This window comes from Cebus imitator, unplaced genomic scaffold (genome assembly GCF_001604975.1).
Source record: "Cebus imitator isolate Cc_AM_T3 unplaced genomic scaffold, Cebus_imitator-1.0 Scaffold477, whole genome shotgun sequence".
In the NCBI taxonomy this organism is placed as follows: domain Eukaryota; kingdom Metazoa; phylum Chordata; class Mammalia; order Primates; family Cebidae; genus Cebus; species Cebus imitator.
Window position 1 is genome coordinate 131,761 of NW_016107792.1, and position 13,220 is coordinate 144,980.

Here is a 13,220-nt window from a genome sequence, read left to right on the forward strand (position 1 = left end):
AATGCATAGCCTCACCTCCTCAAGCGCCAGGACAACTGGCATGAGCCACCGTGGCCCCTCCTTATTTTTCTTTACCCTGATTCCAGGAGGAAAACTCAGAGCAGTTTTTATAAATAAGTACTTAAAAGGTGAGATACCACTGCCTGGATTCACTGATTTTTTTGAAGGGTTTTTTTGAGTCTATCTCCTTCAGTTCTACTCTGATCTTAGTTATTTCTTGCCTTCTGCTAGTTTTTGAATCTGTTGGAAGCTTCTCCTCTAGCCAGGCACAGAAAGATGAATACCACGTGTTCTCACTCATATGTGCAAGCTTAAAATGCTGATCTTATAAAAATAGGGAGTAGAACAGTGGTTACCATTGGCTGGGAAGGATAGGTGGGGAACGAGGGGTAAGGAGACTTGAGTTAATAGATACAAAATTATAGCTAGATAGGAATATATTCTATTGTTCTCTAGCACTGTAAGTTCACCATAGTTAATGATAATTTATTGCATCTTTTTGAATAGCTAGAAGACAGAATTTTGAATGTCCCCAACACAAATAATAAATGTAGGCTGGGCACGCTGGCTCCCGCCTGTAATCCCAGCACTTTGGGAGGCCAAGTCAGGCAGATCATGAGGTCAAGAGATCGAGACCATCCTGGCCAACATGGTGAAACCCCATCCCTACTAAAAATACAAAAATTAACTGGGCATGGTGGCATGTACCTGTAGTTACTGTAAGACAGAAGAATAACTTGAATTGGGGAGAGGGAGGTTGCAGTAAGCCAAGATCGCACCACTGCACTCCAGCCTGGTGACAGTGAGACTCTCTCTCAAAATAATAATAATAAAATGTCTGAGATATGAGTGTACTTTCCCTGATTTGATAATTATACATTGCATACATGTAATGAAATATCACACTGTACCCTATAAATATATATAATTATGTCAATAATAAAAATAAGGATAATTATACCTATTTCATTGTTTTTATATTAAATAAGTTAAAACAAAGTGCTTAAACAGTAACAGTTCAATTTGTAATATGTATTATATATTAAACTATTTTGTTAGTAGTTTTCCATTTATATTCATATCAAATATTTAAATACAAGGAAGATTATTATCAATTTTATCTTTCAAATTTGAATACAGTATCAGTTAATCTAAAACACTAGTTCCTGGAGTTTTGTTGTTTTAAAACACTTGTTGTTTCACCTTTCCAGCAAGTCCTACAGGATATGCCGATTTTTTTTTGAGGTAAGTTGAATTTCACTTTTAAGAATTTTATGACACTCAGAAAGATCAAAGCTAACGCTCATAATTATCACTGTTCTACTCGTATTTTAAACATGTTTATAAATCCTCAATTTCAACCTTGGATGGGAGTATAAATCACATTTAGCTTAGGTTTGTTAGGTGAACAGAGTCTGATATTCCATTTGGACATTAGGGGGCACTGCCCACAGGTTGAGAACTACTGTCATAGGAAGTCACTGTTAGTAACAGGAGTATCCTGGATATATGTATCTGCATACTTACATCCCGATATAAGTATCATCATCCCACACTTATATCTGGAGTAGGAAAAAAAAAGTCACTAGCCTAAACCAAACCTTTCCAAAGGAACGTTCATTTCTTCAGTCATGTCATAAGGTACTTTAAGAAAAAGACAAGCAACTTCATTTCCTTTTTTATTTCAAATCTTAAAATTTTCAGGACACAAAATGCCCTCTTTCTTGGAAGATTGGGCATATCCTTTTATCTTTACAGTTTTCCTCTCAACTTCTTAGGCCATGCTGTTTATTACCTCTATTAACTAGTCCCTCATTCCTGATTCCCGTAGCTGGGAACCTCTTGTACAAAATAATTCTCACACATTGGTGAATGTATGCTGGCCATAAGGTAACTTGGATCCTTATATTAGTTAATAATGTTTAGTTTGGAAGAATAAATCAATATTTACTTTGCACTAATTTATCACATTCATATAAATACCAATAAATGCATCTTGTTCTATAGGAAATATGGCATACTTGTTACTCTACATCTTTTTTCAGTATCTACCCAGTATAAGGAAAATGTTCCACGGGGCTGCTCTAACTGCTTGCTTTGCCTATTTGTAAAAACAAATTTGAATTAGTTTGGGCAAATGGGCTTTTAGTTGTTGCTCTGCTCAATTTTGCTTGATTGTTCCTACTGTGCAGAGCTCCATTAGTGATTTTCAAGTCTAAGCCCTCAAGGTTGTTATTCTCCTTTTAATGGAAAATATGATTTAAATAAAATTTTCAAGGAAATGATAGGCTGGCCAGAAGCTACATGCAGCTAGGGGGAATGACACTGCGTTATACACAATGGCCAATCCATAGCATAAACAAACAAATAGAAAGTCTTTATGTATACTGACTTAAGAAAATAAGTCACTTAAGTTTTAGAGTAACAACCATAGGAACTCATCCAGCTTACTATTTATACTATAGTGATCTGGAATTAAATACTGAAGCAATGAGACTTAATCACATATAAAACTTACTACCTTGTTGTATGTTGGGGCACATCTACTATGAAATAATGACAAATTTCTTCCCACTGGACTGTGCCAACATACTGTACTGATAAAAATGCATTTATTGAGCAACTAGTAGTTGGGACATCTTCTGCTAGGAGGTTTAGCACGATATGTCATTTAATATTCACAAGTATCTTATATACGTTGAATTTACATAAGAGGAAACTGAAACTTAGAAAGTTTAACATATCCAGGATCAGCTCTGACTATGTGTTAAAATCACTATTTGAACTCAAATGGATGTGACTGGAATGCATTAGCCACTTCAGTAATATAAAGAGTATAATAGATATTAATCATTTTCATTAAAATTTCATCTTTTAGGACAGTGTGTTATAGGAATAACACTGGTTTTAGAAACAGAACACTGTTGGAAATCTGGATCTACCAACTTATGACCTAAATAACTTTCCAAAAGTTATTTAATTTTGATATGAGGCTTCAATTTCCTTATCTGTAAATAATTATAAGATAATGACCAGTATTTTTAGGAACATAGGAAGTAATATGGAAAGAAAGTGAAAATCCATCCAGGTGTGGCGAGTGAGGTCTTTGGAGAGGACTTTGTGACAGGCTATATATTGAGAAATTTCAAAGTCTGGGATTTCAATCAGCACAGATGAGGAGGAAGAGTATTCCAGGTAAAATGACGAGTGAAAATAGAAGCAAGAAGCATGGAATTGTGTGATGAAAAGTTAATTTGTTAAGGTAAAGTACAGTGCATTCGTCTGTTTCTGTCTGTACTTAGCTAAAGCAGAGCCTGGAGTCAGGTCATGGAGAATCTTAAATGTCATGTTTAGGTATTAGAATCAAAATTACACAGAATGCATGTTAAGAATTTTAGAATCTGACATTTTAGGATTAAATCCTGGTCCACTTCTCATTAGCTGTGTGACTGGACAGGAGGAATTGAGCTAGCTTCATTTCCTTTTTTATAAAATGCAGTAATCAAAGTACCTGTTACATGAAGTTAATTAAGGACTGAGTGATACAATGCTATAGCTCTTAGCCTGCCTAGCACATGAAACACTAAAGGATTAAATATCATTATATGAAAATGTATTTAATAATAAAACCCCATCTACTACCCCTAATTTTCTGCTGAACCTCAGCTACCTACCATTATTTGCAACATTACAGTTTTGTTGGTCCACTTGAGAAATCTGGAATTTTAACTGTGTAGTGTGTATAAACTGGATTCGCTTCAAATAGTGAGAAATGGAAAGCAGAGAAAAGGCAAGAGAGCCTAAAATAGACTCTGTTTAGAAAATTGGTTTACAGTTGTTTTCTGACCATGGGAAGATTGAAAATACTACCCGGCATATATACGTGCAACCCTACTATTCTAAATATTCAATAATGTTTCTCTCCTATAAAATTTGCTTTAAAAACTTTTTAGTGACTGGTAGAACCTGGAAAACTCTGATGGTAGAATGTTTAGCCTTATTCAAGGTGAGAGGGGAGGTGCCAATTCTTTTATACAATGTGAATATAAATGATCAATGTGATACGTAAAGGACCAACCATCATTTAGAAACTTCTCTATGAAATTAGAAAAGAGTATATCAAATCTCTAACTCAATGTAGGAATGTAAGTGAAGATGTCACTGTTATTCAGGGTGTTGCTAATTTCCTAGGGATATTTTAATTTCTTGTTCAGTAAATGTTAAGACCTCACTGCTCCTCAGTTGGGCTTTATGTGGCAGAATCCCTTGAGTGTTCACCTGTGTCCCCGGGCGTGTTCAAAATCTTTGGGATCCCAGCGTTACTTTATGGTGATAGACTGCTCTCAAGGATTGTGACTTTCAAAACAAAAACTATATAATTATACTAATATACCTATGCTATTGATAAGTAACAAAGTACTTAATATCTGTTACTTCATCTGAGACAACATCATGGGAGGAGCAAAGATGAAAGAATTTAGAGTCTACAGATAATGAAGTAAAGACAGAAATTTTTTTACTTGTTAAAAATGAGAGTGACAAAATTATAGTTTCACAGATCATTCAGGCCCTATGTCAATACTCTGTTCAATGTAGTACATGTGTTGAGTGCTTAGTTTTGTGATCAAGGATAATTTTTATTTTATGAATGCAAATAGGTTGTCACTAACATAATCTATTGGTTTTCTTAAAGGAAACCTTAATGATGTAAGCAATCTTAGCTACTTCCTAATGAAGAAAATATTACCAAGCTTCTCTTAAACATCATTTAAATGAAACTGAGATATGAGGTTGCCTCTGCTAACCTGGTAAAAATGCATTAAAACAGCAACATAACACATTCTAAAGACTTCAAATTCATACCTCCATGCAGTAATTTGATTTTTTTGAAACTATGAACAGATATTATGGAGAGCTTTTAAATAAAGTGTAATTACTTAGATCTATAGTTATACTGATGAGGTTAAGGTGAATAATCATTTGTCTAATTATGAAAAAAACACATAATGAGCTTCTTAAACAAATGACCATATCACCAGGTTCTTTTACTCAGCTGCTCTTAACCTAATCATTTGTTAGTGTAATTTTTACCATATCAAGTACTGTAGGTTAAAAAGCTTACATCATAGTCAATTATCTTTTTTATAAAACTATTTTATAAACGTTTTTATTTTAAAAGCTAATTTTGTGGACTAATGCAGAATATTTTTTATCTTTATCAACATTACTCTTTAAATTATCACACTAACAGATTATATTATTACTTCCTTAAGTTATTTCAAGCATTTTTTGTGGTTTTGTCTAAAAGTTCCATTTCTAGAATGTATTTTATATGTATTATCTCACTTAATCTTCATAGTTCTATTTATCCCCCAAAACACTGAAATCTAGAAAGCTTATAAGCTATCATAGTAGAAAAATCAGAATTACAACCAAATTCTGTATAATCCCTGAGAAAGCAGGAGCACTGTTATCTCGAACAAATGCTGCCACTCTAAGTTCCAGCTCCCTTTCTAGCCTCATGCATTTTAAGGAAATTACTTCTCTTCTAACTACAAGCAGCCAGAAAGAGCAGAGAGTTAAACACAGATAAGACATTTCAGGCACATAGGGAGGAAGTCTCTTGGGTAACTGCCAAATTTTACTCTTATACAATGGACCCCAGAAAAACAGTGGGCCTTAAGAAGCACATTATTTTTCCTTAAGGTGCACTAAGGAAGCTAAAAGCAGATATGGAAGATATACCTGCAGAAAGATGTATGGAAACAGACACACAGTTCTTCCTCCCCCTCCCAGACAAACACAACAAAGAGCCATAGAAGCAGTCCAAGCCTCTGATAAACCCCCCCACCCTGATTCCTTAAAAACTGTTAGTCTGTAAGAGAGTGTGGTTTCTGACCTAACTTGGTCAAAAGTCCCTCCCAGGTTTGAAATAAGCCTGTTGACTGTGGAGCCACCCTTGGTGTTTCTTTCCTTTCTTTAATTCTTGCAATCCCAAATTATTTTTTCTTAATGACTGTATTATGGGTGAATATATGTTACTATTTAGGAAATAATAATAAAGTTCATTGTTTGCTCTCTTAAAATTTTGATAAAATGTGCTTAAATGGTATTGAGACCTTCTTCCTTTTCTGATCCAAAAAGATACACTTCATAGCTTTTTTTCCATTCTGACATCCTAAAAAAATCCAGAAATCCTATGCAACTATTTAGTTCATTAATACCTTGCTTTCAATTATAAATGTTAACTATGTTTAATTATGGATTGTTTATATTCACTCCCAAAATAGGCTTTAGTTAAGTATTTTTCTTAATTCTAGCATTTTCTAGATGTAGATATAGTTTCTTTTATGTATGACAAATTTTAGAATCTATTTCCCTATTTTTTCTTACCATAATCTATGAGGAAAGTATGAAAATACATACAAAGTTTTTGGTACATTTTTACTAAATTTATTTACTCTGAATATCTATCAGATTAAAATAGATTTAGTTTTTGTGGAGACAAAAAAAATAGATAAGCATCATTTAAAAGTCTGTTATATTTCTACCTTCTAATTTTGTTAAAGATCCCAAGATATTTTCTAGCAATAGTAAAGTAGGAAAAGGTTCAATTTCTTACCTGAACAATGTCTCTTTCAGCATATTTTCCTCTAGAGGAGACTCTTACATCATCTCCATCCAATTCAACCATTGCTGAAAGAGAAAATGTGATCATTTATTCAGTACATTTTAGCCAAATACTAAAACAATGTAGACAATAAGGAAATCAATATCTATGAAGTAGCAAAACGTCCTATGAAAAGACAGAGAGCATGCTGATCCCTTCATCTCTACATTCATTTCTCACACAAAACTTGACTAAGTGTGTATTTTACAGATAAAGAAAGTGAGCCAAGATCTTGTGTGACCCTTTGAAAGGTGAGCAGAACCAGTCATTGTGAAACTGTCTCTGGGTCTCTCTCTCCATCCTACCAGTTCTAAACTTCTGGTTATATACTTACATGACTGATTAAGCAAGGGATGTTAATCTATCAAATTTTAACTTTTCTAGTTTAAGAAACTTGGCCTTAATAATCATGGAGTTTTCAATTACATGTTGAATTTTATTTTCATTGAAACTATCACAAAGCTGCGTGCGCGCACACACACAAATTTTTTTTCTCTGCTCTTATACTCATCGGATAAAGTATGCTTTTTCTGAAGGATAATCCTTTTGTTAATTAAGAAATAATTTCAACATTTCCTAGATCAGCTGATATTTGGAAATGCTGCGATATAATGGGACATTATATCACAGCAGTAATGACGTGCTGTAATTAGGAACATTTCCTATAGGTTATTAAGTTTTCAGTGAGAATTCTCTAAATAATTAATCACACGAGGAATACTAATTTGTGCTTAAAGTATAATTCTATTACTGATAATTTATTTTGTAAACACTTGACATTCACCAGACTCCAGAGAGCCACTTAACAATTATAATTTTGGCCTCATCACCTCTGTCCTCAGCCTCAATACAGCTCAGTCAGCATACAATCCTCACTTCTTTACGCTTCTCTTCAGTGCTTAATGTATTTGGGCTAAAAACATTGTTTTCAACTTTACCTTTTCACACATGTTCATAAGTCAATGCTTGCCCTGAAATACTGCTAGTATTCATAATTAACAGAGCAACTCTTCAATAATTTGCCAAGATGTACAATATATATAATTATGTAAAATATGTATATTACTAATAAGAATTATTTCAACGCAAAAGCCATTTTTTAATCTCCCCCACTTTTTGGAGATGTAAACATAATTCATTATTTCCAATATTTTTAGTAATTCTTTTTAAATGTAAATTTGCCTTTACATTTTTCACATTACTTTGGGACATAAAATATACACCAATGGTAATATCCAGTGGTCACAGACACTTCTCCATTATTCTCTAATATGTTAATAACTTATAACAATTACCCTATACTCATGCTAAAATGGGAAACAAGGATTAGATGATAATCTAGATCTCACGTTCCACAATTCTCTAGAACCCTACAACCCCCATTGGTTTTTGTGAGTGTTTCATTCCTATTAATGAAGAAAAGGACAGTCATTCAGGCAGCACTGTATTTGCATGAGGTCCTATAAATATCTCCCACTTTTCAGCATGTCCTTTGGTTTAAAACACTGTAGACAGCAAGAAGTGGAGGCTATGCTTTTGAGAACAAGAAGACAGACGGTGTGTAAGTGGTGGATGGGTCAGGTCTACTCCAGGTTTGTTGACCATCTAGTCCTCAGGCACGTGGAGATTATGAACTCTTACCTCTTCCTGTAAAGGTGTATGAGAGACAGATCTGCATTTCTTTCTAGCCATGGAGGGCATAATGAAGTAGAAACCCTATTTTAACCCCTTTGTCTAACTCAGATCAAACCAAATAGTGAGATGCTGCTTTAATTTGACATTTTGATTGCCTTTTAAGTATAAAGAAATCTTGCCTTCAGAAATCTTTCTTTGTAATAGGGGTTCTTTTTTAGGAGTGAAAAAAAGTCAATATTTTTGTATTCATTATGTTCAAATATTCTCAGTAATTTACTTTGGGATGTAAATATGCACCAACAAGGAAAATTATGTAATTTTTAAATGGTCTTAATAAAATAGAGTTAAATTTAAATACTCAATATTTTATTCTTATTTCCTTTACCTTCAAAGGACAGGTGGCAAAATATTGTATTTCTTCCCCATGGAAACAATGTCTTTCAGGTTAAAAAATGTGCAGATGTTGGATTTACATGGTTAGCTCAAGAAATCTGTGATATGGTTTGGCTCTGTGTCCCCACCCATATCTCATCTCAAATTGTGATTACCGTGTGTTGAGGGAGGGACCTATAAGTGCCACATGTTGAGGGAAGGAAGTGATTGGATTATAGGGGTCGTTCCCCCATGCTGTTCTCGTGACAGTGAGTGAATACGGTTTTATAAATGGCAGTCTTTCCTTCCCTCTCACATGCTCTCTCTTCTCTCTCTCTTCTGCCACCATGTAAGATGTGTCTGTTTCCCCTTTCACCATGATTATAAGCTTTCTGATGCCTCCCCAGCCATGCAGATCTGTGAGTCAATTAAACCTCTTTCCTTTATAAATGACTCAGTCTCAGGTATTTATTTATAGCAGTGTGAAAATGGACTAATACAGTTTGCAAGTTGGATTTTGGTCAGTCAGTTTATATGTGTGATACATACATTTACTCTAGAGTAGATCTGGGAGTGCCATGAGAGGCTCCTCCGATAGAAGAGCAGCAATTTGTCTAGTCAGAGATTTCTATTAAACATGAGTATTCTCTCATTTTCTTTTTAGCCACGAAGAGATGTGTTTTGAAAGGAAAATAAGAAAACTACTTTAGAGAAGCATCTATAGTCCCCAGGCAGAATAATCTACTTTTCTAGTACAGGACCTGGAAGTTTTTCTGTCTCATTAAAACTTCCATCATGGTGAAAAAAGAAACTAGGTGTTACAGGAGTCTAATATCCTGTTCCTATGTTTCCAGAAGAAAATTTCACTCTAATTTCTGGGAAGGTAACATCCCTTTTTATCTACAATATTCATTCACCTTTCTGCACGAAAAGAGGAACAATTTGTAGAGTTACTAAGATTAGAAAAAATAACTGAGTTGAATCACTCCCATTTGGCACAGCATTATTCTGAGAATGAGTGTAATTTCTCTCTGGCATGCTTAATAGGCAAAACTCCTCCTCTATAAAGAGAAGTCCAGGAGATAAGAGAGATAATTTAATCTTCGGGGGAAAAAGTAATGAGAATGTGATTGTCCACATGTTAACCCCAAAGTCTCAAATTCTGCATTGGTAGTAATAAAGCTGATAGATTGATCAGAATAATTCTTGCATACATTTTTTTCCAGTTAGTTCAGGACCTGAGAAAGAGAAATGATGAATTATCATACCTTAAAAGCCTAACAACAAATTTACTGAGAACTAAAGAAAGGAAGAAAATAAATAGCTGTCGCTATTGGATGAGGGCAGCAGCCAAACAGCTGTGTCTGCTACTCTGTACAGAAATACACAACAGGAAGGGTCAGTGGCTTTGCATTTATGAATCAGGTGTTGGGACTCTCAAAAAAGGAGAATTGATTGAGGTTTACCATCTCTGAGGTGATAGGCCTACTGGTGGACTTCCATAGGAGTCAGAAAGTCCTGAAATATACCCATGAAAGATACATTCATCAAAATTCCTGGACACTTACACGCTCCCAAGACAAAACCAGGAAGAAGTTGAATCCCTGAATAGATGAGTAACAAGGTCTGAAATTGAGGCAGCAAGTAATAGCCTACCAACCAAAAAAAGTCCAGAACCAGACAGGTTCACAGCCGAATTCTACCAGAGGTACAAAGAGGAGCTGGTACCATTCCTTCTGAAACTATTCCAAACAATATAAAAACAGGGAGTCCTCCTTAACTCATTTTATGAGACCCACATCATCCCGATACCAAAACCTGGCAGAAACACAACTAAAAAAAGAAAACTTCAGGCCAATATCGATGATGAACATTGATGTGAAAATCCTCAATAAAATAATGGCAAAGCAAATCTAACAGCACATCATAAAGTTTATTCATTACGATCAAGTCGGCTTCATCCCCAGGATGAAAGCCTAGTTCAAAATACACAAATCTATAAATGTAATCTATCATATAAACAGAACCAAAACAAAAACCACATGATTATCTCAATAGACACAGAGAAGGCCTTTGACAAAATTCAAAAAACCTTCATGCTAAAAACTCTCAATAAACTAGGTATTGATGGAACTTATCTCAAAATAATAAAAGTTATATATGACAAACCCACAGCCAATATCATACTGAAAAGCAAAAACTAGAAGCATTTCCTTTGAAAACTGGCACTAGACAAGGATGCCCTCTCTTACCACTCCTATTCAACACAGTATTGGAAGTTCTGGCCAGGGAAATCAGGCAAGATAAAGAAATAAAGGTATTCAATTAGGAAAAGAGGAAGTCAACTTGTCTGTATTTGTAGACAACATGATTGTATATTTAGAAGACTCAATTGTCCCAGCCCAACATCTTATACTGATAAGCGACTTCAGCAGTCTCAGGATACAAAATCAATGTGCAGAAATCACAAGCATTCCTATATGCCAATAACAGACTAAAAGAGAGCCAAATCATGAGTGAACTCCTATTCACAATTGCTACAAAGAGAATAAAATACCTAGGATTGCAACTAACAACGGACATGAAGGACCTCTTCAAGGAGAAGTACAAACCACTGCTCAAGGAAATAAGAGAGGACACAAACAGATGGAGAAACATTCCATGCCCATGGTTAGGAAGAATCAATATGAAAATGGCCATACTTCCCAAAGTAATTCATAGATTAAATACTATCCCCATCAAGCTACCATTGACTTGTTTCACAGAATTGGAAAAAATAACCTTAAATTTCATATACAACCAAAAAAGAGCCTGCATAGTGAAAACAATACTAAGCAAACAAACCACAAAAAAAAAAAAAAAAATAGCTGAAGGCATCATGCTACCTGACTTCAAACTATACTACAAGGGTAGAGTAATCAAAACAGCATAGTACTGGTACCAAAACAGAGATAGAGACCAAAGGAACAGAGGCCTCAGAAATAATGCCACACATCTACAACCATCTGATCTTTGCCAAACCTTACAAAAACAAGCAATGAGAAAAGGTGCTGTTTAACAAATGGTGCTGGGAAAACTGGCTAGCCATATGAAGAAAGCTGAAACTGATCTCATCCTTACAACTTATACAAAAATTAACTCCAGATGGATTAATTAATGATTTAAACATAAGACCTAACACCATAAAAACCCCAGAAGAAAACCTAGGTAATACCATTCAGGACATATGAATAGGCAAGGACTTCATGACTGAAATACCGAAAGCAATGGCAACAAAAGCCAAAATTGACAAATGGGATCTAATTAAACTAAAGAGCGTCTGCACAGCAAAAGAAATTATCATTACAGGCTGGGTGCGGTGGCTCACGCCTATAATCCTAGCACTCTGGCAGGCCAAGGTGGGTGGATCATGAGGTCAAGAGATCGAGACCATTCTGGTCAACATGGTGAAACCCCATCTCTACTAAAGCTACAAAAATTAGCTGGGTACACGCCTGTAGTCCCAGTTACTCAGGAGGCTGTGGCGGGAGAATTGCTTGAACCCAGGAGGCGGAGGTTGTGTTGAGCTGAGATAGCACCATTGCATTCCAGCCAGGGTAACAAGAGTGAAACTCCATCTCAAAAAAAAAAAAATTATCATTACAGTGAACTAGCAAACAGCAGCATGGGAAAGAAATTTTGCTATCTACCCATCTGACAAAGGGCTAATATCCAGAATCTACAAAGAACTTAAACAAATTTTACAAAAATAAAACCCCATTAAAAAGTGGGAAAAGGATATGAACAGACACTTCTCAAAAGACGACATTTATGCAGCCAACAAACATATGGAAGAAAGCTCGTCATCACTGGTCACTAGAGCAATGCAAATAAAAAGCACATTGAGATACCATCTCACGCCTGTTAGGATGGTGATCATTAAAAAATCTGGAGACAACAGATGCTAGAGAGGATGTGGAGAAATGGGAACACTTTTGCACTGTTGGTGGGAGTGTAAATTAGTTCAACTGTTATGGAAGACATTGTGGCAATTCCTCAAGGACCTAGAACTAGAAATACCATTTGGCCCAGCAATCCCATTACTGTACTGGGTATATACCCAAAGTATTATAAATCATTCCATTATAAAGACATATGCACATGTACGTTTATTGTGACACTGTTCACAATAGCAAAGACTTGGAACCAACCCAAATGCCCATCAATGATAGACTGGATAAAGAAAATGTATCACACATACACCATGGAATACTATGCAGTCATAAAAAAGGATGAGTTCATGTCCTTTATAGGGACATGGATGAAGCTGGAAACCATCATTCTCAGCAAACTGACACAAGAACAGAAAACCAAACCCCACATGTTCTCACTCATAAGTGAGTGTTGAACAATGAGAACAAAATGTACACAGGGAGGGGAACATCACACACTGGGTCTTGTCCGGGTGTGGGGGGTTAGGGAAGGATAGCATTAGCAGAAATGGGTGATGGATGCAGCAAACCACCATGGCACATGTATACTATGTAACAAATCTGCATGTTCT

The 13,220-nt window shown here is 35.3% G+C and overlaps 1 protein-coding gene and 1 long non-coding RNA gene across 2 annotated transcripts in view; one reads left to right on the forward strand and one right to left on the reverse strand.

Annotated features, from left to right (window-relative positions):
• LOC108292111 overlaps window positions 1–816 on the forward strand; it is a 13,752-nt gene extending 12,936 nt beyond the window's left edge. The window contains exon 2 of the long non-coding RNA XR_001820148.2: window positions 725–816. This is a non-coding gene — a long non-coding RNA (uncharacterized LOC108292111). The remainder of the gene's footprint in view (window positions 1–724) is intronic.
• The window catches only part of CPNE8 (copine 8), a 253,176-nt gene that overhangs the window by 2,496 nt on the left and 237,460 nt on the right, over window positions 1–13,220 (reverse strand). The window contains exon 19 of the mRNA XM_017512747.2: window positions 6,623–6,696. Within this exon, the coding sequence (XP_017368236.1) occupies window positions 6,623–6,696 (74 nt within the window). The remainder of the gene's footprint in view (window positions 1–6,622; window positions 6,697–13,220) is intronic.